At 43.7% G+C, this 25,547-nt stretch overlaps 1 protein-coding gene across 1 annotated transcript; it reads right to left on the reverse strand.

Moving 5' to 3' along the window:
- Positions 1-1,305: 1,305 nt before the first annotated feature.
- On the reverse strand, positions 1,306-16,806 carry igf1 (insulin-like growth factor 1). Its single transcript, XM_069670690.1, has 5 exons — positions 16,583-16,806; positions 15,067-15,226; positions 4,689-4,945; positions 4,159-4,194; positions 1,306-3,375 (listed from the first exon to the last, which is right to left on the reverse strand). The coding sequence occupies exons 1-5, from the start codon at positions 16,628-16,630 to the stop codon at positions 3,316-3,318; spliced, it is 561 nt and encodes a 186-aa protein (XP_069526791.1). The 5' UTR covers positions 16,631-16,806; the 3' UTR covers positions 1,306-3,315.
- Between the last annotated feature and the right edge of the window lie 8,741 nt (positions 16,807-25,547).

Consider the following 25,547-nt stretch of genomic DNA (forward strand, 5'->3'; position numbering starts at 1 on the left):
TTGGTCGAAATAAATTAAACTCCTGGCTTATTCTTAAAGCGAGATTATGTAACTTTCCAAGCCAAGAAATATTCCTCCTCCTACAATTTAAGAGTTGACCAATAAGCTAGCTTACGCAGGCTAACACAAGCTAATTTTAGCAAACTTTAAAAAGACAAGCACTTAGGGAAAATATACTTGGTTGCAATCTTGCTGAGATTTAGATAAGACTGTTATTATCATATCTTTAAGTGAAATATTAGGCTATAACCAGAAGTGAGTTAGCTTAGCCTAGCATGAAGACTGGAAACAGCTAGCTTGGCTCTGTCCAACAGCCACGCTACAGTTCACACAGTAACAGATTTATCTATAAAAACACACTGAGGTGAAAGAACGAGCTTAATTTATACTTGTGAGTCGAATTAAGGTAAAGGGTACGCCTTAGCCTACGCCGTTTTACTTGTTAGCTAAAATGCTAAGAAATGTTGAACAACAGTAATGTTAACTGAAAATATTTCAATGCAGAAAATATGCATACACAATATGACTATAGAGAGTTCTTGATAGGCTTTAAATACTAGCTCGAAACTAGCCACCAGCTGCTTTTTCTGAGGCTTGCTATGCTAGCAAGTGGACCAATCACAGCAGCTGTGGTCGGAGTTGCCGCACTTTGTAATATTTACTGGGGAGGTACACCTCTGGTTGTTGCTAAAGTGTTCGGTGTTGATTTAACAGTCAAATCTGGGTTTAGTGGTGTTAGGTGGCTTTTGCTAACTTTGGACAGAGGTGATTCCACTTGTTTCTGTGCTAAGCTAAGCTAGCTACTACTGGAGACTTGTGTTGTTGACCTTTTCAAGTGATTCCCGCAAAATTTAAGACCATTTCTTTTAGCTAGCTGCTGCGTTAGCGAGGAAATACGCCGACCTTATGGTTGTTAGCTACTCGTAACACTACATTTCAACTTGCTCAAAATGAACTTAACGTCTTTGAAGCATCTAAGCAAGAGAATCTTGGGAAATGAAGTCCAATTCAGTATGCTATGTTCTTGTAATTACCATTTTTCGCCAGAGTGGCCGCTGTTCAGCAAAAGTTACATAGTCTCGCGTTAAGTGTTTTTAATAATACCTTGGCTTCCAGTGAAGTGCATGTACACACACATCTCAGGACAGACAAAAGCACACCATGAGTTTTAACAATCTCAATACAATTGGAAGAATCACAGTTCACAGTACTTTTGTCAAGTTATTTGGCATAAGGGAAGTATGTTGAGAAAATAATTCAAAAACAGTAGAAAAAATAGCATTTTGCCTTCTTGGGACCACAACGTTGTATTTTCTTTTTTTTTTTTAATCTCCATGCATTCACAGATTTCACACAGATACATTTACTCGCTTACACGACTACCTTATTGAACAGCTTACAAATAAAAACACTATTAAAATGGTGGCCACAAGGCTGTGCAAAAGGGAAGACCTCCGATGTAAGCCCTGCCATCTGTCCGTCTTTAGCCATCTCTTGCAAGTAACAAACTACAAAATAGCACCATTATACAGTGGATAGGATTCTTAATACAGTTTTGTTATATGAAACCATCATGTACAATGAATGATAGTAATGCATAGGTTAACATAAATGGGAGTACTGTTTGATTATACACAGGCAGAGGAGGCAGAGCCAGAGATGAGACGTCTTGGGCGTTTTTTTTGTGAGATAAAATTACTGTAAATCCACACGGAGGCTTGAACAAACAGGCATGACTGTCAGTCCTCATGCTAGGACTTCTCAGAACTGGCTTTTTATGAAACATGTGTGTTTGTGTGCGCTTGACCTTTGCTCACAGTTACACAACTCTCATTTACACTGGGGGTGCTTTGTATGTGTTTGTGTACTGTTATATGTGTTCCGTACCTCGCATCCACAGGAAGACTCGGGAAGCTTGCAATATTTACCAAATCATGTAACCTTGTGTTTCGTCTGTGGACTTTGTAATTGATGCTTTGAGGTTTTTATGCTACTTTTGCCACGGGGCGACAGTCTGAAGTCTCTGAAGCTCTCAGCCTCTCTAAGCTAACAAAATATATCAGGCCAAGATCGTTCAATCATTAAGCTCTGGATCCGTCTGGCTTTTGTTAGAGCCTCTCTTTCTCTTTAAAACTTCGCTGAATTGATTTTTTGTTGACTTGCTGTGACTAAACCTTCATGACTTGCGTTTAACCTTGAACACAGGCCTGCACTCAGACTCGAATGTTGATCGCCAGCCACTGGATTGTTGACAAAGAAAAATCTGATTTGGCCCCGGTGGTGACATGTGAAACGGATGCAGACGACAAACATTTTGCCTGATTGTCGCTATTTGACTTATTCCACTGACTTATGCCAGATGCACTTTGATTCCACTGAATGACCCATTTCTGACAACCAACCAAGCACCATGCACGAACAGGCCAAGAAACTTTAACTCAATTTGCTCCTGGTTATTTAGTTTTTCAGATTTTGCAAACAGGGAAAAGCCCAATCATGTTTTGGTAGTACCCTCTGTTCCTAAAAAATCCCCCCTAATGGTGCTTGATCTGTTGTTCCAGAAGTTTCTGGATTGTAGTCTTCAGGCTCTCAACACTTCCTGAAGCTTAGGTGGGATTTGGATTGGACTCGAACCTTCAAGGTTTCCACTTGGATAGAAGGACGCTGCTTTTTGTCAATGAAGAGTAGAGATTTTACTGAAGGTAAATAGCTGATAACCAAGTGTCCTTTAAGGGGAGCCTTTTCTTACTAATTAAAAACATCGTCAGCAATGCGTGGCGCACAAAAATAAACTCTTAGATTAAGATAATCAGATTTTACTGGGGTAGTAGACCGTTGACTAAGTATCCTGTCTTACAAAAGGAAGCAATCCACTCTCTCAATTAAAAAGATTTACCTCCGCGAAGTTCAGCGGACAGGACGGACCATTTATTTCAAACATTAGCCTGCCGCTCTCTGACTGGCTGAAGCCCAAATCCGTTCCCATCATTTTCCTGGAGCCAGGGGATGCTGCAGCTCACACATGGAGGTATAATAAGCTCTTGTTCGTGTCTCAGCAGCTAAACTAGTCTGTTACATTGCATTAACAAAGAATTCCTCCCGATATGGAATGGTGCAGTGTATTAAAATAATCACAAGATCCCTCATCAAACCCTTAAAACACCACTTAGCTCTCCGTTTGCAATCATTTTCAAGAGCATTTCAGACCATTCCTCTTAGTTTTGTTTTACAGTGAACCATTCCAACGGGGTACCAGGTAAGGCCACTCCCTTCTCTCTTCCCAGGTCGCTGGGCGTTTGTCCATTCGCTGCTTCCCTACATTCTGTAATTTCTGCCCCCCGTGTTGCCTCGACTTGAGTTTTTCGGATGCACTTCCTGCAACACAAGAGAAACAAAGTGGTTAAACCAAGCAGGCTTCAAAATGTGGTAGGTGGTGGTGAAATCACATTTATGTGTAAACTTAGGAAGCTAGGTGAAAGCATATTAGCCTAGCTTGCTAGCTCCCCCTGCTTTGAGTTGCAATGGGTGCAGCATGGGTTCTCCAGAATGCGTTAAACGTAAATGTGTCTAAAATGCAAACAGAAATGTCTCTTTCTTCGTTTGTATGAAAGCCAGAAAGCTATAGGACTAGCATAGGCTATGCTACTAACATGTTAACTGCCTGTCTCCTTGGCTTGAGTTGTTATTCCAATGAAATGGTTTATCTGCTTCTGAGACAGTGCACAGCAACCTATAAATGAATGAAAAGACGAGCGATGTGGAAGCCTCTGCACACGTAGATGCAGCGCTTCATCTCCGCCACCTCGCATGTGCCAGTCTGTTATGGTGAGACGGCAGAATTTCAGCACATAATGTACAGTAGCAGAGTGGAGATCCTGCCTGGGGAGCGCGAGTGCCGCTGGGTCTACCACAAAAACCACTTAGTTCCTTCTCTTGCTAATGGTTTTCTTTTTTGAGAGAAGGGCAAAAAGCACACGGTCCAATCTTAAAAGGATCACACCATCCTGCTGGTTGGCAACTTGGGGATGAATCACAGTCCACATTTAGACTTCACGCTTTCTTTCTTTGGACTGGAGACTAAGATTGCAGAGCTAAGATTTTTTTAAATAGTTCAAAAATAAATAAAATTAGAGGAAATGTATCTTCTGGCGTGCGTACCTTGAAGGATGAATGACTATGTCCAGCTGCAGGTCTCTGTAGAAGGAAAATAAAACCGCTCGAGTTAGATGATTTCTATTGCTATACAGAAAGCAGCTAGTAAACGTGAACCTACTGAACCCTCAAAGTAACGGTACAACAGTTTGGAAAATTAGCTCAAAGAGATGAAAAGTTTGAGACCTCTCTCAAGTCTTAAAGCTGCAGCGTCAGCCAGTTAGCTTAGCTTAGCATGAGGCAGGAAACAGGGGGGATCAGCTAGCCTTGTGCTGCTTTTTAGGTTATGCGCAAGACTTTTTCTTGGGAGTTTGGGCTAGCTGATTCCCCAGTCTTTATGCTAAGCTAAGCTAACCATCAGCTTCCTGAGACATGAGTGGGGTATCAATCTTCTCATCTCACTCTCTGCAACATTCATCTAACACTACGATTTCTTTAGTATAACAGGATATTATGTGCAGAAACCACTAAACTATCAATCCTATTCTCTGTTGTTCTTCCACATTGTTAGTGTATCTGTTTGGTGCCGTGCTCACCTTCTTGTTTTTTGTCTTGTCTGGCTGCTGTGCTGTCCTACGCTCTGTGCCTTTGTCCACTTTGTGCCCTGCGGTACTAACCTTAGGTGCTCTTGGTATATCTGTGTGGCGCTGTGCACGCACAGAGCGAGCAGCCTTGCTAGTCTTGGCAGGTGCACAGTACATCTCCAGGCGCCGCAGCTCACAGCTCTGGAAGCAGCACTCGTCCACAATGCCACGTGACCGCCGTGCATTGGGCCCGTAGCCTGTTGGTTTACCTGTTTGAGAAGAACAGCGAGTTTAGTGAGTAACGGAGGAGACGGGTACGTTTTAGCAACATAAAACAAGCTGAATTTATGACACTATAATCTGATAATTTACTAAACCTTTATACTGAGCAACTATTGTTAGGTGTGGATAACCCCAAATGTTGTTTTTACCCTCTTAAAACCGAAAACACATTTTGTTTATTAGCTAACTTGAGCTGCAACGGTGGACTAGCATACACCTTACAGTTGAAACACTCACTACTTCTATGTCAAGCAGCATTTCATACATGTCTTATTGAGGGTTACAGATTACGTAAAAAGAGTAGCCAACCAACTGCATGTGCCTGAGTCGCTATATCAAAGTGCAAGCTAACGTTAGGCTAGCTCACACCAAACACCACAGAACTTGTAAGCTAGCGCTACAGTTTAGCAACTTCTACAGCAGGTGTAGCAACAGTAACAAAGAGGGAAAGGGTTGAGAGTGCAGTCAATTTAACTGCTATGATTCAGATTCCCCCCTCAATGCTTAATATATTTCTAGCAGAGTTAATCAAACTCATTTTGGCTCGTGGCCAATCAGTATGCTTGAAATAAAAGCTCTGAAACCGGCCGGGTCATGGGTACGATTCCGTAGATATATAAACAGCCTTAATGTCATGGATTTCCTCTGTGTAAAATTTACAGTGTATCACGTTGCTCACTATGGACCCATTTTGGCAGCTGCTTTCTGCACAGAAACGGGGTTGCAGTCGCCCAAACGTTGAGAATATCACGGTCAGCCATTTTGGCCCAGGTGTCTTTTACGGAGAGGCCCGTCCAGCGGTGCCAAACCACAAGCCTTCTGGGCCAGATCAACCTGCAGGAACAGCCAGGCAGGTTTTTGAGGTTGTTCCCCTCCCGCCTGCCCAACCGTTCATTCACATTTTCATTTGGCAGCAGCCTGGGTACCCTGGAGTTTCTCTGGTAGCACATTGATGCCGAATCATTGGCATGATGCACCTCGAAGGCCAAGAAACAACCCTGTTTAAATGGCAGGTTAAGGCGAGGTGGAAATTGTGTTGTGGTCTGTGTTAATTCACTGAAAAAAATGGGTAAAACATGATTTAAAGGTGTGACACTCGGCCTTTGGACTCGTTGACCACATCGCGTTAATATGATGCCAATCATCACTTTCCAACTGTTACCCCCCAGAGCCCACCCGCTTTTGGTGGCCTTTAGAAAAACTCCCTCTATCCATTTACAATTCCCTGCTCACCTTGTGCAATATAGCCCTGATGGGCTTTTCCCTGTTACCAAATAAAATAATAATAATTTAATATGGCATTTACAAGGAGGAAATGCCTTTCCCTCTCAGAGTTAATAGCTCTTGGCTCAGAAGCCTGCCAGTGCTGACAAAGTGCATTAACTTCTGCTCTCCGTCTGCCTTGTCCTGACAATGTTGTGGACAGAGAGCAGCTTCATTCAGAAACAGAAGCGTCTTTCTCCTTGGACCCCTCCAATCATAAAGCAAAAAGGAAGATAACAGAGGTGTGAATGAACGAGAGGAGAAAGGGGAGAGGCTGTCATGTTGCACATCAGGTAGCATGATGCTAAAAATACATGGTGCACCTGCATTATTTATGGACCAGGAGAACCGGAGTTACCCAGATCTCAAACTGCCCAAATGGGTCCGTTAAATTAAATATGTCACAGAAAAAACACGTACTTTAGCTTTTTGCATTATCATTTGCATTAATTTCAAACACAAATGTATCAGCAGTGATTCCTTTCCACTTTTTTCCCTCTCTTTATAGTCCTTTCAGTCTCCCATGTCATGTATTTTAATGGGACGAGCCTTGGCTGCTGTACTAAAACCTGATGTGAAGAAATTCAGAAAGAGAGAAATACAGCATTGAGCCGTGGTTGGCGATTATATAATGGTTTCTGAAAGCCAAAAGAGGGGCCGTGCCTCGTTGCCTGGCCTGTTTTTCAATCCCTCCCAATAAAGCCCTACAAATTAACATCCGCTATTGTTCTGAAAATAGCTTGCAACCCTGCTGCACAAACAGCTGGAAGGGAGAGAAAAATCAGCTGGCACCGGTTGTAACATGTAGGATAATCAGCTCGGGCAGGTTGGGGAAAAACACGCATATAATAATCAGGTCTAAAAGCTTTGGGAGGTTTTAAACGCTTCAATTCCATGGATAACTGCTGTAATCCCTCATAAACAAGGAGTTGTTTTCTGTGACTGTTGTTTAATAAATATGGGTAAACAACCAATGCTGCCAGTGCTTCCCGCCTTCAGCACTCAGCTGTTTGAAATGGACATAGGATGCATGTTGATGAAAGTCTGATTAGAAAACGTGTGTCAGCGTTGCAGCCATCATGATGAGGCAGAGTGCAGTTATGTATCTCTTAAAAAGTAAAAACTGGTACACTTTCTGCACATTTATAGCCCAGGGACAGAAAGTACATTCTAAGTCTTCAAAGTATCAAAACATTCATAGAAATCTTAAATCTGCCTCTGCCTCTATACGATCTGTATGTACAATCTGTTTCAAACACTCCGTTTCTGGTCGGGGTGTAAATCCCAAGTTTCAACACAAAACAATATCATATCGATACTTTGGACAACGATATGATTCAAAATGTTATGATACGATAGGTTACGATACGATACAATATATTATGATACGATACGTTATGATACGATATGTTATGATGAGATACGATACATTACGATACATTACGATACATTACGATACGTTACATTACGATACTTTACGATATGTTATGATATGATGCGATACATTACGATACATTACATTACATTACATTACATTACGTTACGTTACGTTACGTTACGATACTTTACGATATGTCACGATACGATATTATACTTGCTGATATGACAAAGTCTGCAACGACACGATTTTGATACAATTCAATTCAGGGGCCTTCAATGAATATGATGCAATATCTCTTTAATATAACAGGAACAATAAGTAACAATAACCTGGTGACGTTCCATTGGAATCTAAAATGTTAAAGATGATGATATGGATCAGTATTTCCAATTTGCATGTATGATATTGGATTACCAATTTTTGGATCCATACATCAACCCAGAACGATGTATTGTTACAACCAACATAATTAAGTTTGACCACTTCTGTTGAAAGTTTTGATGTTCTACCAGAAGAAGCATGGACAGAGATTTATTAAGGAAGGGATGGTCCTTTAGAAGCAGTGGATTACTGGGTCAATAGAGATTCAGTTTTGACATAGTGATGTTGTCTAAGGCTTGTGGAAAAAAAGAGGCCACCAAAGTCATTGGTAGAGCATCAGGAGCATTCTGCGTCGGATACCAGCGAGACGATGAAATAAAGTTGAAGAATGCCACTTTGACTAAAACTTCCATGAGTTTGAAGGCTTGTTAAATGCCAAAATAATGCACAGCAGTTGATGATATCACATTGGAATTACCCTATTCACATTACAAATTAACTACCAAGGATGCATTGGCATGAATTTGAGTGACCAATGCTGCACCTTGGCAGATGATGTAACATTGTATTTTGGTAAAAGCTGAGCAAAGAAAACATTTTGTGCAGATGAGCCTTCAATTTACTTGCGGCAATCTTCAAGAGGTCAATTTCAAATTGAATGAGGGGGCTGTAGAAGTTGTTTGAGAAGCTTCCATGCATGTTTGGAACTTTGGAACTCAATGTATTTGCCGTGAATCCAAGCTGACTAAAGGTGCCGTCCTAGACGAATGAGGTGGTTATGAACTTTTCAGAACTACCGTTCAAGTCCTAGAGAATACAAAGAGTAGTCTTTTGGAGTGGTGTATTCCTTTAAATAATTTACATTCGATGTCAATCCGCCTGCATCCCTCTTAACAGAAAAATGCAGCAGAATAAACTCGTGAGACAAAGCGTTTCATCTGATGCCATCTCACGTGGTATTTGACAGCATCAGCACACATAACGTTCATTCCTCTAAGGATCGGCACAGGAGAGAGATGGCTGGACTCCCTCATTCCAGAGTGGCACAAAAAGCATCTGAGTTTTACAGCTTGGTCATGGTCAATAAAAACCAGTGGATTCTTGGAGCCTGTGCACTGCTCTTCCTGCGAAGTGTCAGGCAGTTTACGGCTGGGCAGGGACTGTGAGAGCTGCTAAAGTACTGGAAACTATCTCTTTATCACTGGTACCACAAAGAGTTTATGGCATAAGTGAGGTGTTCCTCACATAACTGCGCCTTCACATTGGATCCAAGTGGGCTGCTACTAAAGTTTAGTGTAATCAAATGGATTTCTTGAGGGTGAATTTGAATCTCAATGATAGCAAAGTGTTAACAAGTCTTAACTGTGGTTGTCAGTTCTTGCACACAATAAATTCTTATTGGCAGGAGCTTGGGTCAAAATCTCTTGACTGAGAAGGAGCCAAAAGAAATCTTGCACACTGTCGGCCATATGTACGCACTTTATTGCTACACCTTTGTGTTAAAAACACAGGGAAGTTTGAACTATTTTCCCATCGAAGGGGACATAGAGGCCAATTCAGTTTCTAGCATAAAGGGCATACCGAATGGCACTGCGTCTTTGTTTAAGTACCACCATCTGGGACTTCCCCAGGGAGGTAAGGGGGGATTGTTCCAACACCATGTAACCCTTTGGTCGTCCTTTGCCTTACTTATGTTTTAGCTATGATCGCAGCCCTTCGAGACATCTTAAATTCTTATAAGGAAAAGGTTTATTTCGCTGGGGTTGGGATGCTCTAAAAACAATTTAGGCTTTGGCGGTGCCTATGCCGGAAGCACAAGAGTAACTTTGTAGACCGACGTAGCTGGACGGCAGCAGGTAAAACCATATCTATTTTTTGGATGGTCCACCGGCCAAGCAAAATGGCAGCCAACTGGGATTTACCTTGGTATGTCAGCTGTTCAGATCACCTCTTCCATAGGGGCATCCCCTGTTTATGTATCTATTATCTTTGGTTATCATGTGGATATAATAACGTGGGGATTTCTTTGGTTCATTTACAGTTGGAACTGTGGACTGACAGACAATTCAGGAGACCACCTAAGTTGAAGGATGCCAGAAAGGTCCAGGACATCAACTATGACTCGACTTGCTGATCTCTGCACTAAAGCAACTTGATATATACTTGTTTTTCTTTATAGAGGTCCAAAATATGTTATTGGATTAAACTGCTGAAGGGTTTCAATGGTAAAGTACTGTTTAGTCCCAGAGTGTCCTCAAATCCCTTGCGACTCAACCTCACCTAATGTTCAGATCTGAATCTGGGAGGATGCCTGCCTGTCCTTTTCATGAGATGCCTCTTTGTTCAGCTGAGAACTCATTCATAGAAGGGTCAGAGATTTTTAGTGAAAATCTTAATTGGAAAACGACACCTTTTCTCTGTGATGGATGAGGACACAGGGTGTCTTTATTCAGATCTATGGTGTGTGTTAAGGTTCAGTGTAAAACAAGTGAGAGGGGGTGGAGAGGGTGTCCTGATCATCCTGTAATCCACATAATCCCCTGCTGCTGACGGACAAGGCCTAGCTATGTGTGTTTGAGTGTGTGCATGTGTGCGTGCATGCATGCAACATGCTGTTTGCACATTCTACCTCTCTCTCCAGCTCCTGTAGCTTTCAGTAAACTCGACAGGGAAAAACACAGAAGAAGAAGACTCATCATAAGCTGCTAAAAGTGATTTCCTCTCTACTTTCTCACTCCAGTTGACTTGCCATTCGCACAAGCCAAAACTACTGAAAATCTCACCACTTTTCATATTTGTAGGCTTGTTTTAGAAGAACTTGGTGTACTAGCAATTAGCTCTTGGCTTAAGATGATGGCCTATTCCATTTTGGGTTCAATAGAGTTTCTGCATCAATCCTTTCGCAGAAATCAGCACTGGGATCATATATCTCACACTCAATCTAGAATAAGTGTGAATATTTTAGCAAGAACTAATAAAATATGAAGTGACTTAGGACAGGGAGCCACTTAGCACTTCTACTTTGGCCAGAAAACTCCCATAACAGATCTGATTCATGGATTGAACATCGCAGTGAAATCATCCCACGATCCTGCCTGCTAAAGCATTACAAAGACAACTGAGGATTTCTAGGTCAGGCTAATAATTGGAAAAACTGACTACGGTTGTGGATTTTCTTATGTTTCATAGACCGCAGTTTGTTTCATTACCTCAAAAAAAAAAATTTCCACCAACTAGTATTTAGCATTTCTGTCGGGGTAGGAAATCTGAGGTCTTAAAATGCAAGTGTGCTACTTGACTGGTGTCATGCGTAAGGTGGATTGGCAAAAGCTCTCCGAGCACAGAAAGACCACTGTAGTTGCAACACTGTCTCTGGACACATTATCAATCTGAGGGCTGCCAAGTTCAACACGGACAGACTGGAGGGGAAGAGTTCAGGGAAAGGAGCACGCCTCCTTTGGCAGAGCTGTTACGCTTCTGGGTCCCATAGACGACAGAACCCAGATGGATTCTCCAGATATTTTTACGCAAACAGCCACTGGAACATGTGGCGACCGACGGAGAGGAAAAGGAATGACAGCGAGAATATGAGAGAGCGAGAGAAACAGAGGAAGACAGGGAGCAGCATATTTTCCAAGGCACAGCACCCTGCTGCTAAAACCTCATCGTCTTCTCAGTAAAAGGATGGAGTGTTCGTACAATACACCTCTTTTTCAACACAGGAAAATGTGGCATTGATAGATGGACGCTGTGCAGTTCTGTGACTGCACAGCGTAAGGTAATGCGGGAAAGACAAACACGTTCCTTGTACCACAAAAAAGTCTGTTCCTGCTTAAGAAGTGTATCCTGCATAAGGATTCATGAGTTACATTGGCCTCCATTCAACACTCTCTCGTGAGATGAATATGGACAGTAGTCCTTTGCTTCTATAGCCTGTGAGAAATATATACAAAGCTGAAGTATAACTCTAGCAGTAGCCAACACTTTGTCACATTCTCACATCATCCAATCTCTGGACACCATATTACCCTGTCAAACTCTTGAACATTACATCAACTTAAAGCCGGAGCTTGGGACCATTTAAACTGAGATATAAACCATTAAGAATTGGCTAGCCAGTAGCTTGATTTTCAAGAACATTACAATCAACATCTCAGAAACAAATGCCCAAGTCCAAGTCTTGATGATACTTGCATCACATAATGTGATTCAGAAAATACTAGACAGCTCTTTTTGATCGAATAGTCCTTGATCGTCCACTGTCTCTCAGCCTAAAAGGCCATTTACGCAAGAGAAGTGCTGCAGCAAAGGGAGTTCAAAGACCAAAAAGTCTTAACTGGCAGAAAACTGGCAATCGAGCAGGCTGTCATGACCACTTCACAGCATGTGGGTGTTGCCAGCAGCATCTGGACGGACAAGACTCGCAGCTTTGCAGCAGCTTGGTGGCTCTCCAAAAGCTCCCTGGCAAACACTGCACAAAGGGCCCAATGCAGAGAATCGTGTTGACTGGTCCTGGAAAAGCTGCATGCACGGGTGGAGGAATGTGGCAGTGGGTTGGTGGGGAGCAGCAGCAAGGTGCATGGTGACATGACTGCCAGACAGAACGTCGGCGCTGGATGATTCAGCAAAAAAAGAACTCAGACCGCTTTCAATGACATAGAGTGTGCCGCTGTTTTTAGAGTATTTCTACAATGTTCTTGTGTGGAAGCAAGAATAATATGGGTGTGTAGTTATGTGTAGACAACTTAAACGGATTGAAGGTTGATTGTTAGGGGTAGGGTCAAGGGTTAGACTGTGACTGGACACCAACTCTGGTAACATACCCATTCATGATCCCAACATCCACAACTTTCTTGCACAAACGCCGCTATCTTCATTCTTACTAACAGATCTTGTGCTACCAAACAATTGGAACTGTGGCTGATCATGGACTAGACAGGTAGTGGACCTCATAGTCTGACGGTCTAGTCCAGTATCCAATGAACTGTACTGGAGTGCCAATGCAGGCCAATGCAATGCCAAGCATGTACCACCTTTCTTCCAAAGACGTTCTTGCAGGAAACCACAGTTTTTGTCCTTCCACGTCAATTGGTTGATTATTTACCTCAGCTCTTCTCCTACCCTTATCCATACATTTTGTTGTCATGTGCACAAATTGTAGAAGGCAGGAATTTAAAGTGCAAATACCTTTTATTTGCACTGAACGCAATCAAGGATTTTGGAGGTACATCATCGTTCTTGTTTGACGATACAGTGGTAAGGTACACTTTGGATCTCTGCCCATTCCACCTCCTCTATCATCATGTCATGTGAACTTGAAGAGTAGAACATTAGAACATCTAACCAGCACAACAGGTGATGGGTTTACTTGAAGAAGGAGAAGCCTTTGTCCTTCCTAAAACCGTCATATGGGCTTTTCAGTAGAATCAAAGATGTTAAGGGTTGACAGGAGGGTGGTTCACATTCCCCTAAAAACTTAGCCGGGTCACGCTCATAAATATTCATGATTCATGCATTGACCGGTTTTTAGCCTTGTTAGCGACATGAATCCAGGGATGGCCAAGTTGTATGGTAAGTCCATGACTTGGTCCAAACTGCAATGCCTCAACAACTATTGGATGGTTGACCATTACATTTTGTGCACACGTTCATATCCCCCACAGGATATTTCATAATGACTTTGATGATCCTGTGAGGTTTTCTTTGGCGCCACCTTCAGGTTTGGTGTGAAAGTCTTGATAATGGATGGATGGCTGTCTGACTAATTGGAGTCTTTTTGGTGAGCCCAAAAATTTCAAGCCTCAACCAACAGTTTGGTTTACGACCTAAAACCTGCAAACTAACGTCAGTCTCTTTGGCCCTGAGTGTGCTTTGTGTTTCATGCTAACTAGCAAATGTTAGCATGCAGATTGCTTAGTATGGATAGCAATCATGGCCAACCTTACATCAGCATGTTAGCACTCAAGCTAGCATTGATTTATGCAATACAATACAGTCCTACAGGGGTGTCTAGGGTGACTATTTTTCATGATCTCACAACTAAAATGTCTTTAGTTTCTTTTTTAATAATACACAAAGACCATTACTGTACCAATCTTCTGCTCTACTGAAGCTGGAAAATACAGCCCCCCCTCCAGGCCCCTAATGTTCCATCAGTTACCAAGCTCTTGAAAAGGTGTATCCACAAACCACTTCAGGTTCAGGTTCAGGTGAAAGCAATTAATTACTGGAAAAGGAAACAACTGCAAATGCATTATAGATGCTGCTTATTTCCAGCAGAAATCTTATATCTTCATCTTCGTTTCTTTTTGAAATTGGCAGCTGACAAAGTCTACCACATGTGGAAAATCTTTCATAAACTTTGGGACAAAACCAAACCATTAATACTGGATTGTTTTGTCAAACTGCACCGAAGTGAAAGGGACAGTCATGACTTCTGGGGAGGTATGAAGGTACTTTCGGAGCATATTGGCTTAATCGATGGACGTCAGCCAAAGAAACGTGAATAATGAGGTTATAAACTTCAGCTTTGCGGAGTTTGAGCCAGCTATATTGCTAATGCACGGTCACACTGTACGTCTCTCAGACAGGAAGATCAGGATGTCCTGAGGTGGAACATTGCACCTAACCTCGGTACCTCCATATATCCTGTGCTGTTCTGGGCTGGGTTGTACACTTAATGGAAAAATCTGAGATTTAAATCCTGGATTGTTGGTGGAGGGTTTTCTTTGGGTCGCTTTCCCCTCTCTGGTGGAAAAAAGAAAAAACTTCACTGCAACTTTCAGTTTCTACCCCTCCTTAAGTTTCCACTTAAAGCCCTTTGCCCGTGGGCACAAGTGGGAATTGCCACCAACTGTATAGTTACTTATCATATTCCATATTCTATCAAGGTTTGCTTGTTCAGAATCTTGGCTCCTGTTCATCAAAGAGAGTCGAGCATTAAAACAAGGCATGACTGTGGAGTTAAAAAGAAGATGTAACGAGGGAAGAGGAATGAATGAAGGAAGAAAGGGAACATTAATGCAGGGAACGTCAAGACAAGATGTCAAACCGGCTGCTTTTTTATTTATGAGCTCGCTGGAGGTGGAGAGCTCTGGGACGGATACAGCCAACCTTTATGAATAAATAAAAAGGTGCACTTACTGAAATAAAAGCCTCTCTCTCCACACACAAACTGCAGCGTGTCGACCAGCTCCGCCCCGCACAGGGTCTCTGGGCCCGCCCCTGTTGCCGTCGGAGTCAGGGTGAGGACGCACAGCAGTAGTGAGAGGGTGTGGCTACAGGAGATACAGCACATCGCACTCTGCAGCACAGGGAGAGAGACAGCTTCAACATTTGATCTGCTGTTAAAGACAGAGCACCAGAGAGAGAGAGGTTTGCATTAAAGCACAAATATAAGCAGAGAGGTCCCTTTAAAAGTCACTTTTCTCATGTTACACTGCCTGCCACTGAGCAGTCTGCAGTGACAGTTGGTGGCTCGATGCCTTGCTCAATGGCACATCACTGGTGGCAACACTAAACATTTTCCCACATAAAACCAGTGAGCTGAAAGCTTGCTTCCCTGACTTCCAGGCGTTCACTCTGCCAAGAGGAGAAGATATAAAAGGAATAAAAGTGGCCACAGATGGTAACTTTACAGGGTTTTGGAGATTGGGAGGAAAATGTATTAAATCCAAACTTGCACTTGGTGCCAGAGTCAAACAGTCAAACAGGAGCCTGACTCATGAGCTCTGATGCTCCGGAGCGCCTGTGCGCAACCGAGCAGAGCGCGTCCAAATTGAAAACACACATTTCTCCTTATCACATCGCTGTTCAGCTTCTGGAAAGGTCCTCACAAGTTAATAAAATCTAATTTAATCAATGCATTCAAAACTGTCACTAATGTGGACTTCGTAATGCGCATTCAGCATTTCCCCTGTGCGAGATAAACAGCTGTCAGTGCGTTTTTACGCACGGACTAAAAGTGGTTCAAAATTGAAAAAGCAGAGAAGAGATGAACAAAGCGGCAGGGATCTTTCCGATCCTCACTGTGAGATGGAAAACTGCTCTCCCGCCAAACCCAGGCGAGGAAGCTGAGTGGGCCAAATATACATAATAAAAAGAATAAACACAGGACATCATGCATCTACATCCACATCTGCATAAGACACAAACCCCGCAGTCCCGACGCACATAAGTGTTTCACGTTAAAGCTCAGCTCTCCCGTCTCCCCGCAGGTTAGATATTTAGCACTTAATAATGCAGACTCAGCAGTAATTACTTTGAAAGTTGCACAGCTGCATTCGGACTTTCTGCTGAAAAAGAGCGCAGGGCGCACAGAAGCGCAGAGGATGAAACACCCATTCATCCGAGCAGTGAAACTCATGCACGATTCATGTCGGGATTTCCTAAAGAAAAAAAGTCAATTAAAGCAAAAGGGGATCATTTCTTGTAATATGATAAAAAAAGAAATCACCAAGACATGCAGGAGAGTCGCTCGTGACTGAACAAAACGGATAAAAATCTGAATAAATCCACATTCACCATGCATGTAAAAGCAGCAAAATACACAATAAGCGTTAAAAACCCCCCTTTATTGTTTCAATTTAAACCAGGATGCTCTGTGCAATAAGTGCGCAAGGTGATAATGTAAAGTGTCAAAGGAAATCAGGTAAGTTACCTTGAAGACATCACATAAATGCCACTGAAAGGAAAGAGCGCTAGACATCCCCACGGGTCTCCGCAAGACAAAGCCCGGCGAAAATGAACTTGTTTGAAGTCATTAAAAACGGGGAGAAAGAGGATGAGATGCGGGCAATGTCACATCTCAATATTCCGACTTTGTTCCATTGCGCAGGCTCGTTTTGGAGAAGTGAGATTTAGCGAACAGGAGACGGATTTAGAGAGAAAATCCCTCACATTTATCTACATTACACAGACATTTTCAACAGGAAACAGCTGGGGCAGCATTTGCCTCCTACTCGTCCTAAGTTATTCATTAAGGATTTTGGGCACATATTCAAATAACGTCATTTCTCTTTTTTTCTCAGAACGGGATTGAATTTTGATCTCTCTAAGACTTGGTTAGTAGTTCAGATCAAGAGAGAAAAAGCGGCGCTGCCCCACCAGCAGCAGCCCACACTCACACAACACGATATTTTATGCGCTGAAAGCTCGTGAAGGAGAAGTTAAAGACAAGAAGGAGGTTAGGACTTCTGGTTCTTGTGCGTAATTTGGCACCGCGGAAATCTATCCAAACTCTCCTGTTAACGAACCTTTTCTCACCGTCTCATTGTGCTTTTAACTTAAATACATAATAAAAAAAAGCGAATTAAAAAGCAAAAAACATGTGAACGTGAGTTTTTCTTGCATCACAGGCAGAATAACAGCCAGAGACAAGCAGGAAGCCTCATTTGCAGTCTTGTTCTCTTTGCATTTTGTGCGTTTTTGCGCAATAATTTCAAGTAATTTGCTCTGATTTCCGTGCTGACATTGCGTCAACACGTTCGGGTTTGTCTGCAAATGATATCTGATGATATTTGATGCTTCCATGAACTGCATGACTGATGTGAAAAAAGTGTGGAAAAACAAAAACACGTGATTTTAAGAGCAAGAATCTTTAGTTTCCAGATTCCAGCAACCTCAAAACTTTAGAGCCGGATGTTGTAGCTTACTACTGAACGGACAAACACTGGATGGCACCCAGTAAGGGCCCCAGTGTTCCCACTGTGTCGCATAAATTGAAATAAAAAACCCTCAGCTATGAGAGCCCACAGCTTCACACGAGGCGAGGGCTTAAAGAGACTTGTTTTCAGCACTGATCCAACCACTAAACATGAGATCAGTGCTGCGACCCAATCATAAAACAGGACACCAGCGCGTATCCCAGCATGCTCGGCCGGTGTGTGTCAGTGCATCACAAGCGCAGTGGTCGGATCCAAAGGGGACCGAAGCCAAACACACGCAACAGTTAGGGTCGTTGGGGTAAAGTGGGTCAAAACTGCAGGCACGATCAAATGTCCCCACATGACACGGACAGCACTGCATCACACCCAGAAAGCCAAGGCTGCGGAGGAGACTTGCATCCAATCTGAAAGTAAATGAGTGGTGTTCAACATGAGGGTTGCGGTCCTGGAAGGGGACGCAAGAGAAACGTGAGGGGTCACAAGCTGAAGAGAAGAAAAAACACAGGAAATAAATTCATTTTTCAGGACTTTTTTTCTTCTTCAAAGTGATGGCTAACAAAGAATGCAACAACTCCCATGATCCTAAGCGACCTTACGACATCACCAGACCCCTGAAGAGACCCCTAGTGGCAGACAATCCACCTGTGCGTTTGAACTGAATATCCCCAATACCGTTAGGGATCATTTTCTTGGTCAAAAATAACACGGCTGATACAACACACACACTAGCTGTGTCTTAATTCAGGGGCTGCATCCTTCGAAGGACGCGGTCTCTGGAGGAAGACTCATTCGTGGCCTGTGTAGACGCTGAAGCTGAACTGAAATGAGACGCTCTGGTCTACGGAGGATTTCCTGTTTGCGTCACCAGCTGTTCCCGTCCTTAACCTTGCGTCACCAAATGTGGCTCCTGTCGCCTAGCAACAGGCAGCTAGCAGGCTAACTAGCTTAAAGATAATGTGTTTCAAGGCTCCTTGCAGCTATTCGATTGAGTTGAAACCAAAAACGTTAACATAAAAGTGTGTTCCTCGGCCGCCATCTCGTTTGAATCGGCGCGCAATGAATCTCGGGATACGTTGGGCCGGGTAGGATGCACCCGATGGATCCTGGCTCGGGGAAAAAGAGGGCGCATTCGGAGCCTTCGATGCGCCGCTGTGACACAACCGGCCTTCAAATGCGTCCTTTGAAGGATGCAGCCCCTCAGTTGTGACAGAGCTGTTCTCTATGGACACACTTTTTTTTGGTGTGATTTTTGGTGTCAGAAACGTTAAAGTTTGGTATCGACCAATCACGTTTGAGTGATAGAGGCATTCGAAATCCTGTAACCAATCAGATTCGTTCATTTCTATAAACAGAAATCTGCACCCGATTCCTACAACAATCTGGTCGTAGACTTTGTCTTTCTACTCCAACTCCGTTCCTGCGTCTAAGGTTGGTAGTTGGACTGCAAGAGGTCAAGAGGCCACGACTTCTGCTGGCCACACTGGCAGCCCACACGTACTGTCGTCACCCCGAGAGGCTAAATCATTGTTAAAAAAGAGCAGATGGTTCGGAATGCAGATTAATCCATAATTACAGTCTATGTAGTTGCATCACAGCTTTCTCCACACGTTTACAGGCGGCTGGGACTCAATAACATATCAGCTTTCAGAATCTCGCCTCCTCGTCAGACGTGCAGCAGCAGCTCCGCGACCTCAATCTGTGACCTGACTTATCTCCCCCTCCAGACTGCCCGCGTGGAGGCGAGATGCCCACCGAGCGGCGTCTCGTTTGCCTCCCCTGGTGGGGTTGCGTCACCGTCTGAAGCTGCTGATACAACGTGGAATATGATGATGGTGCTCCTCTTGATTAGAGAGACAAAGCTGCTTTCAGACCAGAGGGTGACCTTGTTAGCATCAGATCAGGGACGTGACCGGTCACTGATGCCCGTAAGCCCCTCGGTCGGCCGGCGATCTTAGATGTGAAATTATCTCATCTTTCGCGGCCTCCTGACGTAAAAGAAAGCCCACAATCTCGCACATAAATGCTTCATCACAGACTTTCCTGTTATCGCTGGGGCTGTGGTCTGGCAGTATTGATGATGGGATTGTGCTGTACATCTGCTGATGCAGTATTAGGAAGAAGAAGAAAGGGGAGGAGGGGCTGTGGGGGGGTTGACCTTCCCTTGTTCGCCGTCTCTAATGCCCAGTGCTCTGAACTGTCTTGGTGCCAGGTTTCTCCCCCTCCCTCCCTCCCTCTGACTCTCTTTTCTCTTCGGTTGCAAGACTTTTGAACTCCCCCAACACAACCGCCCCCCTCCTCCAAACCCCCCTGCAGCCTTGTCTAAGGAGACGTCCGCCCCGGTGAACTCATTGACCAGGGAAAGGCTTGTTTTCACTCCCTTCTGGTGTAGGAAGGAGAACGTGGACACTGCAAAAAATGTGCATCTTTGCAAGTCACTTTGATCACGAGCTTAAAATGACAATTTCTCTGCTGGGGAAGTGTTTCAAAATGACGCCAGCAGGATAGTTTCACTTATTTTCTTGGCATTTAACTGACAGTAGCTGGCTGCGTGCCTTACTTTAAGATCTATGCAACAAATTTGGACCAAAGGCTGTATAAGAGGTGGACGTAGCCTTTGTGACGTCACGCATTCGTTCGTCAACCCTTTCAAAGTTTGGCATTGTGGTCGTCGCCCTCTTGGTTTTTGGTGACCACGTTTGCATGACGGGGGAATACGCTTTGCTGCATCTCTGTTCTGATTACTTCTCAATCACCGGAACGTAGTTTACAAAACTAACATCATGCAGTATTAAAGAAGACTTGAAACTAGTGACTGAGAGCATAAACTCATTAGGAAAATGTTTACTGAGGTAATGACTGAGAAGGAGGTGTTTAAAGGAGCAGTTGGCCCCTGGAAAAAGCCGCTGTCCGTCAAAATGCTATGGCGCCATAGCTGTGGAGAAAGTTGTACAAACAGCTCGTGGTTTCGCCCATTCTACATTCCTACAACACCCAGCGTGCATTGCTCCCTTCCGGAATCCGGAATAAGACGAGAACATACCGGTGGATCGTCTAAAAAATCTTCAGGTCTGCAGTCTACATTTCAAACCTGACGATTTTGAAGGAGACATGACATCGGAGGCGGGCGTTCTAGATTGAGGAAGTATAGTTTAGCGAGCTCCTTGGCCTCCGCTAGATGACGCGTTTTAAGTAGTCTTGCTGAGGTTTTCCAGGGCCCATTGGAGAAGCGGATAGCGTCCTCCAAAGGCACAGAGTGAAATTGCTTTTTTAATGGCATTAGCTCCCCATAATAGCATGATAAGACTGAGGTTGAAAATCGGCAAACTGGCCCTTTAATACAATCAGACTTCTTTTTGTCGCCCCCTTTTGGCCATTAGAAAGAATGCAGGTTTAAGGCATGTCCACTTCTTGCCAAGTCCACTGAGTTCTTTCACTCAGTGTGGAAGGACAAACAAAGAGGCCTGCAGACTGCCACTTCTTACAGTGTTAACAGCATCCCGTCTGGCCTCTCCTGCCAAACAAATGTCCGAGTCAGAGGGATACACAGATACAGACAGCGCTGCAGAATGCAAATGAAAGCGAGCGCATGAAAGGAGGAAGAGTCGGAGCGGATGAAAAACGAGATACAGCTTTTGGTTTGCTTTAAACCGCGGCGGCGAGGGGCTGATGGAGGGGCTGGTACCCAAGATGGGAGGGGATGTGTGAGGCTGGGGATGTGTCTGGGCATACACACAGGTTCACATGAGGACACATGCAAGTGTGCAAACGTACAAACAGTTGATTAGGAGAGCATTACTCCTCCATTCTCTTGATTAGTGTGAGGGGCTTTTTCCAGCTCGATGGGTCCCCTTTCATATTTCCTTTATTATCAATCGACTAACGCAGTGAAAACATGAAAGCAGAGTATCTATTGCTCGTGATTATCAGGGTCATTTGTGATTTTTTTCCTATGTTGTACTTTCCCAAGCTTGGTGGTTAAACAGGGTGTGGTGCGGGTTTACACGAGTGTGTGTGTGTGTGTGTGGCACTGTTGTTATCAAAGCCCTGTGCTGTGCCATACACTGTTTATGTGGAAGAAATAAAAGGTGCGTCATGGAGCAAGAAACGGGGCGCTTGTTTTGATCCGCTATGTTTCTGTAGTAACTCACAGGGGTCGCAGTGTTTTTGGCACAAAGGCCAGGAAACTCTGTGGTGCCTGTTGATGATCAGAACCTAAAATATGTCTCGGACAGTTTAGCTGATTGCGCTGGAAGTAGCATATTTTCATTAAATTGTGTGTTATCACATCAGTTCCTTGGACGCCTCCATTTACTGCTGATGAAAGCCACAATGTGGAGCCCCTGCTTATTTACTGTATGCGTCTTTGTTAAGAGCTCGTTTCTCTGCAGTCGAACATACAGCAGGGGGGTCGACAAAAAAGAGCCTTTTGTGTAAAATAGCTGATTCATTGAAGTCTAATCTTAAACGTTTAGACGGTTAAAGCTGCAAAAATCAGTATTTTTATATAAACAATGGATCAGTGTTATTTGAAAGGAGTTGCTAGTGGTAACAAACCCACATCAAATTATCGCCTGACAGGTAGCTGTTAGCAAAGACGCTCAGATAAACCACCTGAAGGCTACCAAACTTCACAGTAAGCGTTCAGGTGGTGAGCAAAGTGGAGCATTCTGCAGCAAGACAGATACAGCTCAGGAGGTGGTGGAGACCAAAGCAGAGGGAAATTAAAAAGGGGGATTCTGGACGTGTGTTTGGAAACACAACTCAAAATGAAGTATGGAAGCTGAATGAACTCATAACGTGACAATATGGAGGCGTGATGATTCCTGTTTGTTCTACTGCCCCCAAGTGGCCAAAAACCAGGTGTCATATTTAAGCAGAACTTTGATAGGCGAGTTTTTAAAGGAGCAGTCCGCCCCTGCAAAAAGCCACCGTCAGTCAAAGCTGGAGTCTGTAATCGATAGAAGCAATAATATTTGAAATAGCTGTGGAGAAAGTCGTACAAACAGCTCGTGGTTTCGCCCATTCTTCATTCCTACAACACCCTGCATGCATTGCGCCCCTCCCTCTGAAAGGAACGGCCCAGCAAGAGACGCTGGAGTGAAATACTACCGATCACTCCGCAGGCAACGGCTCAGAGCGGGACAGAATCCGAAATACGACGAGAACATACCGATGGATCGTCTAAAAAATCTTCAGGTCTGCAGTCTACATTTCAAACTGACGATTTTGAACGAGACATGATTGAGGAAGTATAGTTTAGCAAGCTCCCTGGCCTCTGCCAGGTGTTTTACGTAGCCTGGCGGAGGTTTTCGAGGGCCCGTTGGAGAAGCTGATAGCGTCCTCCAAAGGCACAGATATTATTAAATATATCATGTTTTTCTCCACATCAACTTATTTGGGCTTTGTTTTGGTCTCCACCAACTCTGAAACTCTGAATGTTCACTGGTTCGAGGCAGGACGGGTTTGTCAGACCATTTTACAGAAGCTGCTAGAACAAAAGGTGATAAGAGAAAGAAATTCATGACGATGCTGGCTCCAGAAAAGAGCAATTAATAGTGTGTTTGAGTCGCATATTTGCAACTAATCTGAATCCCGAAAAAATAATATTTTCCTTGGTGGAGGTTTGCTCTCTCCGAGTTCCTTCTTAGAGTGTTTTATTTGAATGCTTTTTAAAGAGGAAAGTTTTTAGTATTTTAAACATAAAGAAGCTGCAGGTGCAACATACAGCAAAGACGAGCATCCTTGCGGTGTTTAAAAGGGTAAGTCAGGTCGTTTGTGGAGTGTTTACATTTTTTTGTCTATCCCTTGTGTTTCCGACACCAGGGAAATCCCAAACCTGTCAGAGCGTGCGAGCTTTCCCTCTATTAAAAAATCCAGGAATGTCCCTCTGAGTCGGGAACAGAGACACAAAACAAATACAGGAACAATAGCACGAACAGTAATTACAGAGTCAGCGTGTGTGTCAGTAAACACAACTAATCCTGGAGAGACAAACCGCTGACGGGAGCCAAATATCCCCGAAAACCTGCAGTTTTGCTCTCAGCGATTGTCCGTCTCACCCACTCATAATTCTGCAATTAGAGCTGGACGGCGGCCTGTGTGACACGCCGCAAAGCATGCAGGGAAGTCTACCGTTTGTGCTGTTTACCCACGACGAGGAATGTGTTTTTGGGGGGGTAAGAGTGCCACCGCTCCCCGTCTCTCGCTCCGGCTGGCTGGGGAGTGGGTGCGGTGCTCCTCTCTGCCCACCAGCTGGCACCAGGAGAGCTATGTCTAGGAAAAGGGACCTCTGCCAGGCCTCAATTACTGGGGGGAATAATCCAGGACACACTGAAGCAATTACAGCCCCATATAAATCAATATGCACTGGGTTAAAAAGTGATCTGCTCCCAACACTCCGGAGAGGCTCTGACTCAGTCGGCCTTTGATTTCTCAGGGAGATGGGAGCAGCTTCTTGGCAGGCGGGCAGGGATGCTGCTCGAGCTGCTGTGGTTTTTATCTGTCACTCAGGCTGTGTCACCTGACCGTCTGCTCGGCCTGAGAGGAAGAGGAGAGGATGCATATTGATTTACTGTCTGTAACACTGTATAAACAATTTCTGGGATATTTGTGCTGCATAAAAAGCTGCTTAAGCTTCCCCACTAATTACAACGTAAACAGACGTCCCTATGCATCCTATGCTGAGATATAGATGAACGTGAACGTATCTTTGTATAAGGAAGCTTCAACACAAGCAGTGGCAGTAGAGGGTGACAGCTCCCCCCCAGCACTGTGGAGTACAGCTGCAGACTCCTGATGCTCATTATCACGACTACACTGCCATCTGCTGGTGGAAGAAGAGTACTGACAAAATGCAGGACAGCGTTTGACTTCTTGTGTTTAGAAATTAGACTTTTTATTATTGTTATTCATAACCTCTGGATTATTTTGTGGAATTAACTTCACCAAAACAAAGGGAATCCATCCATCCATCCATTATCTATACCACTTATCCAGTTCAGGGTCTGGAGCCTATCCCAGCTGTCATTGGGGGAAAGGCGGGTTACACCCAGGACTGGTCGTCAGTCAATCACAGGGCTGACACATAGAGAGAGACAACCTTTCGCACTCACACCCACACCTAAGGGCAATTTAGAGTCACCAATGAACCTTACAAGCATGTGTTTGGACTGTGGGAGGAAGCCGGAGACCCCGGAGAGAACCCACGCATGCGCGGGGAGAACATCTGAGGGGATTATTAGCATTAAATATAATGTGAAATAAGGAGAGTATATTATAAAAAGTTAAAATCTATCTGTGAAACAGTCATTTTTCTGAATTAGAAGTGTGTCTCTTATATTGATTTTACTTATGTCTTGAATTTACCAGGGGAAAAGTATTTTAGTATGGCTGCACGATATTGGACTTTCTGCCGATATCAGATATGCCGATATTTTCCAACCCTTTTTGCCGATTTTGATACCGATATATTAGGCAGGTTTTTTTTTTTTTTTAATGGCAGAGAACATCAAGTGTCCCCTGTAGTGGAATTCACATCCTGCCTACTCTTATTGTAGTGGCCACAAACTGCCGTACCGCAGACACCTTGCACCCTTCTTCACGCTTGACGGAAGAGGCGTGGTGCAGATGTCGTAGTATAACGTAAAGCTTTTGTAGGGCATCATCGAGCATTTAGGCAGAATTAAAGCGTAGTTTTATGGGAGGAAAATATCGGCAGAAAAGTGACTCATCTGCCGATGCCGATATGTCGTTTTCAAGCCATTATCTGCAGATACCGATAACGTGCATCCCTAACATTTAGAACTAGAATGACAACAGGTCTCCATTAAAATGTTCAACCGTGGACGACGTGTTGACAATGTGAAAAAGATCTAAATGCTCACATTTGTATAAGTGAATAAATAAGGGGAGAAAAGAAATTATATTCATGATAGATTTATTTGAAAAAACCATGTTGGC

Source organism: Semicossyphus pulcher, unplaced genomic scaffold (assembly GCF_022749685.1).
Source record: "Semicossyphus pulcher isolate SPU_LCO1_2020_fin unplaced genomic scaffold, fSemPul1.0.p SCAF_20, whole genome shotgun sequence".
NCBI classification, from domain to species: domain Eukaryota; kingdom Metazoa; phylum Chordata; class Actinopteri; order Labriformes; family Labridae; genus Semicossyphus; species Semicossyphus pulcher.

What these genes read in the sequence shown, in the direction of transcription:
- igf1 (XM_069670690.1), bottom strand. Translation starts at nt 16,630, where the DNA reads ATGTCTAGCGCTCTTTCCTTTCAGTGGCATTTATGTGATGTCTTCAAG. An exon ending in ATTTATGTGATGTCTTCAAG is followed by an intron (nt 15,227 to 16,582) that starts GTAACTTACCTG and finishes CCTGTGCTGCAG; the next exon opens with AGTGCGATGTGCTGTATCTC. An exon ending in AGAGAGAGGCTTTTATTTCA is followed by an intron (nt 4,946 to 15,066) that starts GTAAGTGCACCT and finishes CTTCTCAAACAG; the next exon opens with GTAAACCAACAGGCTACGGG.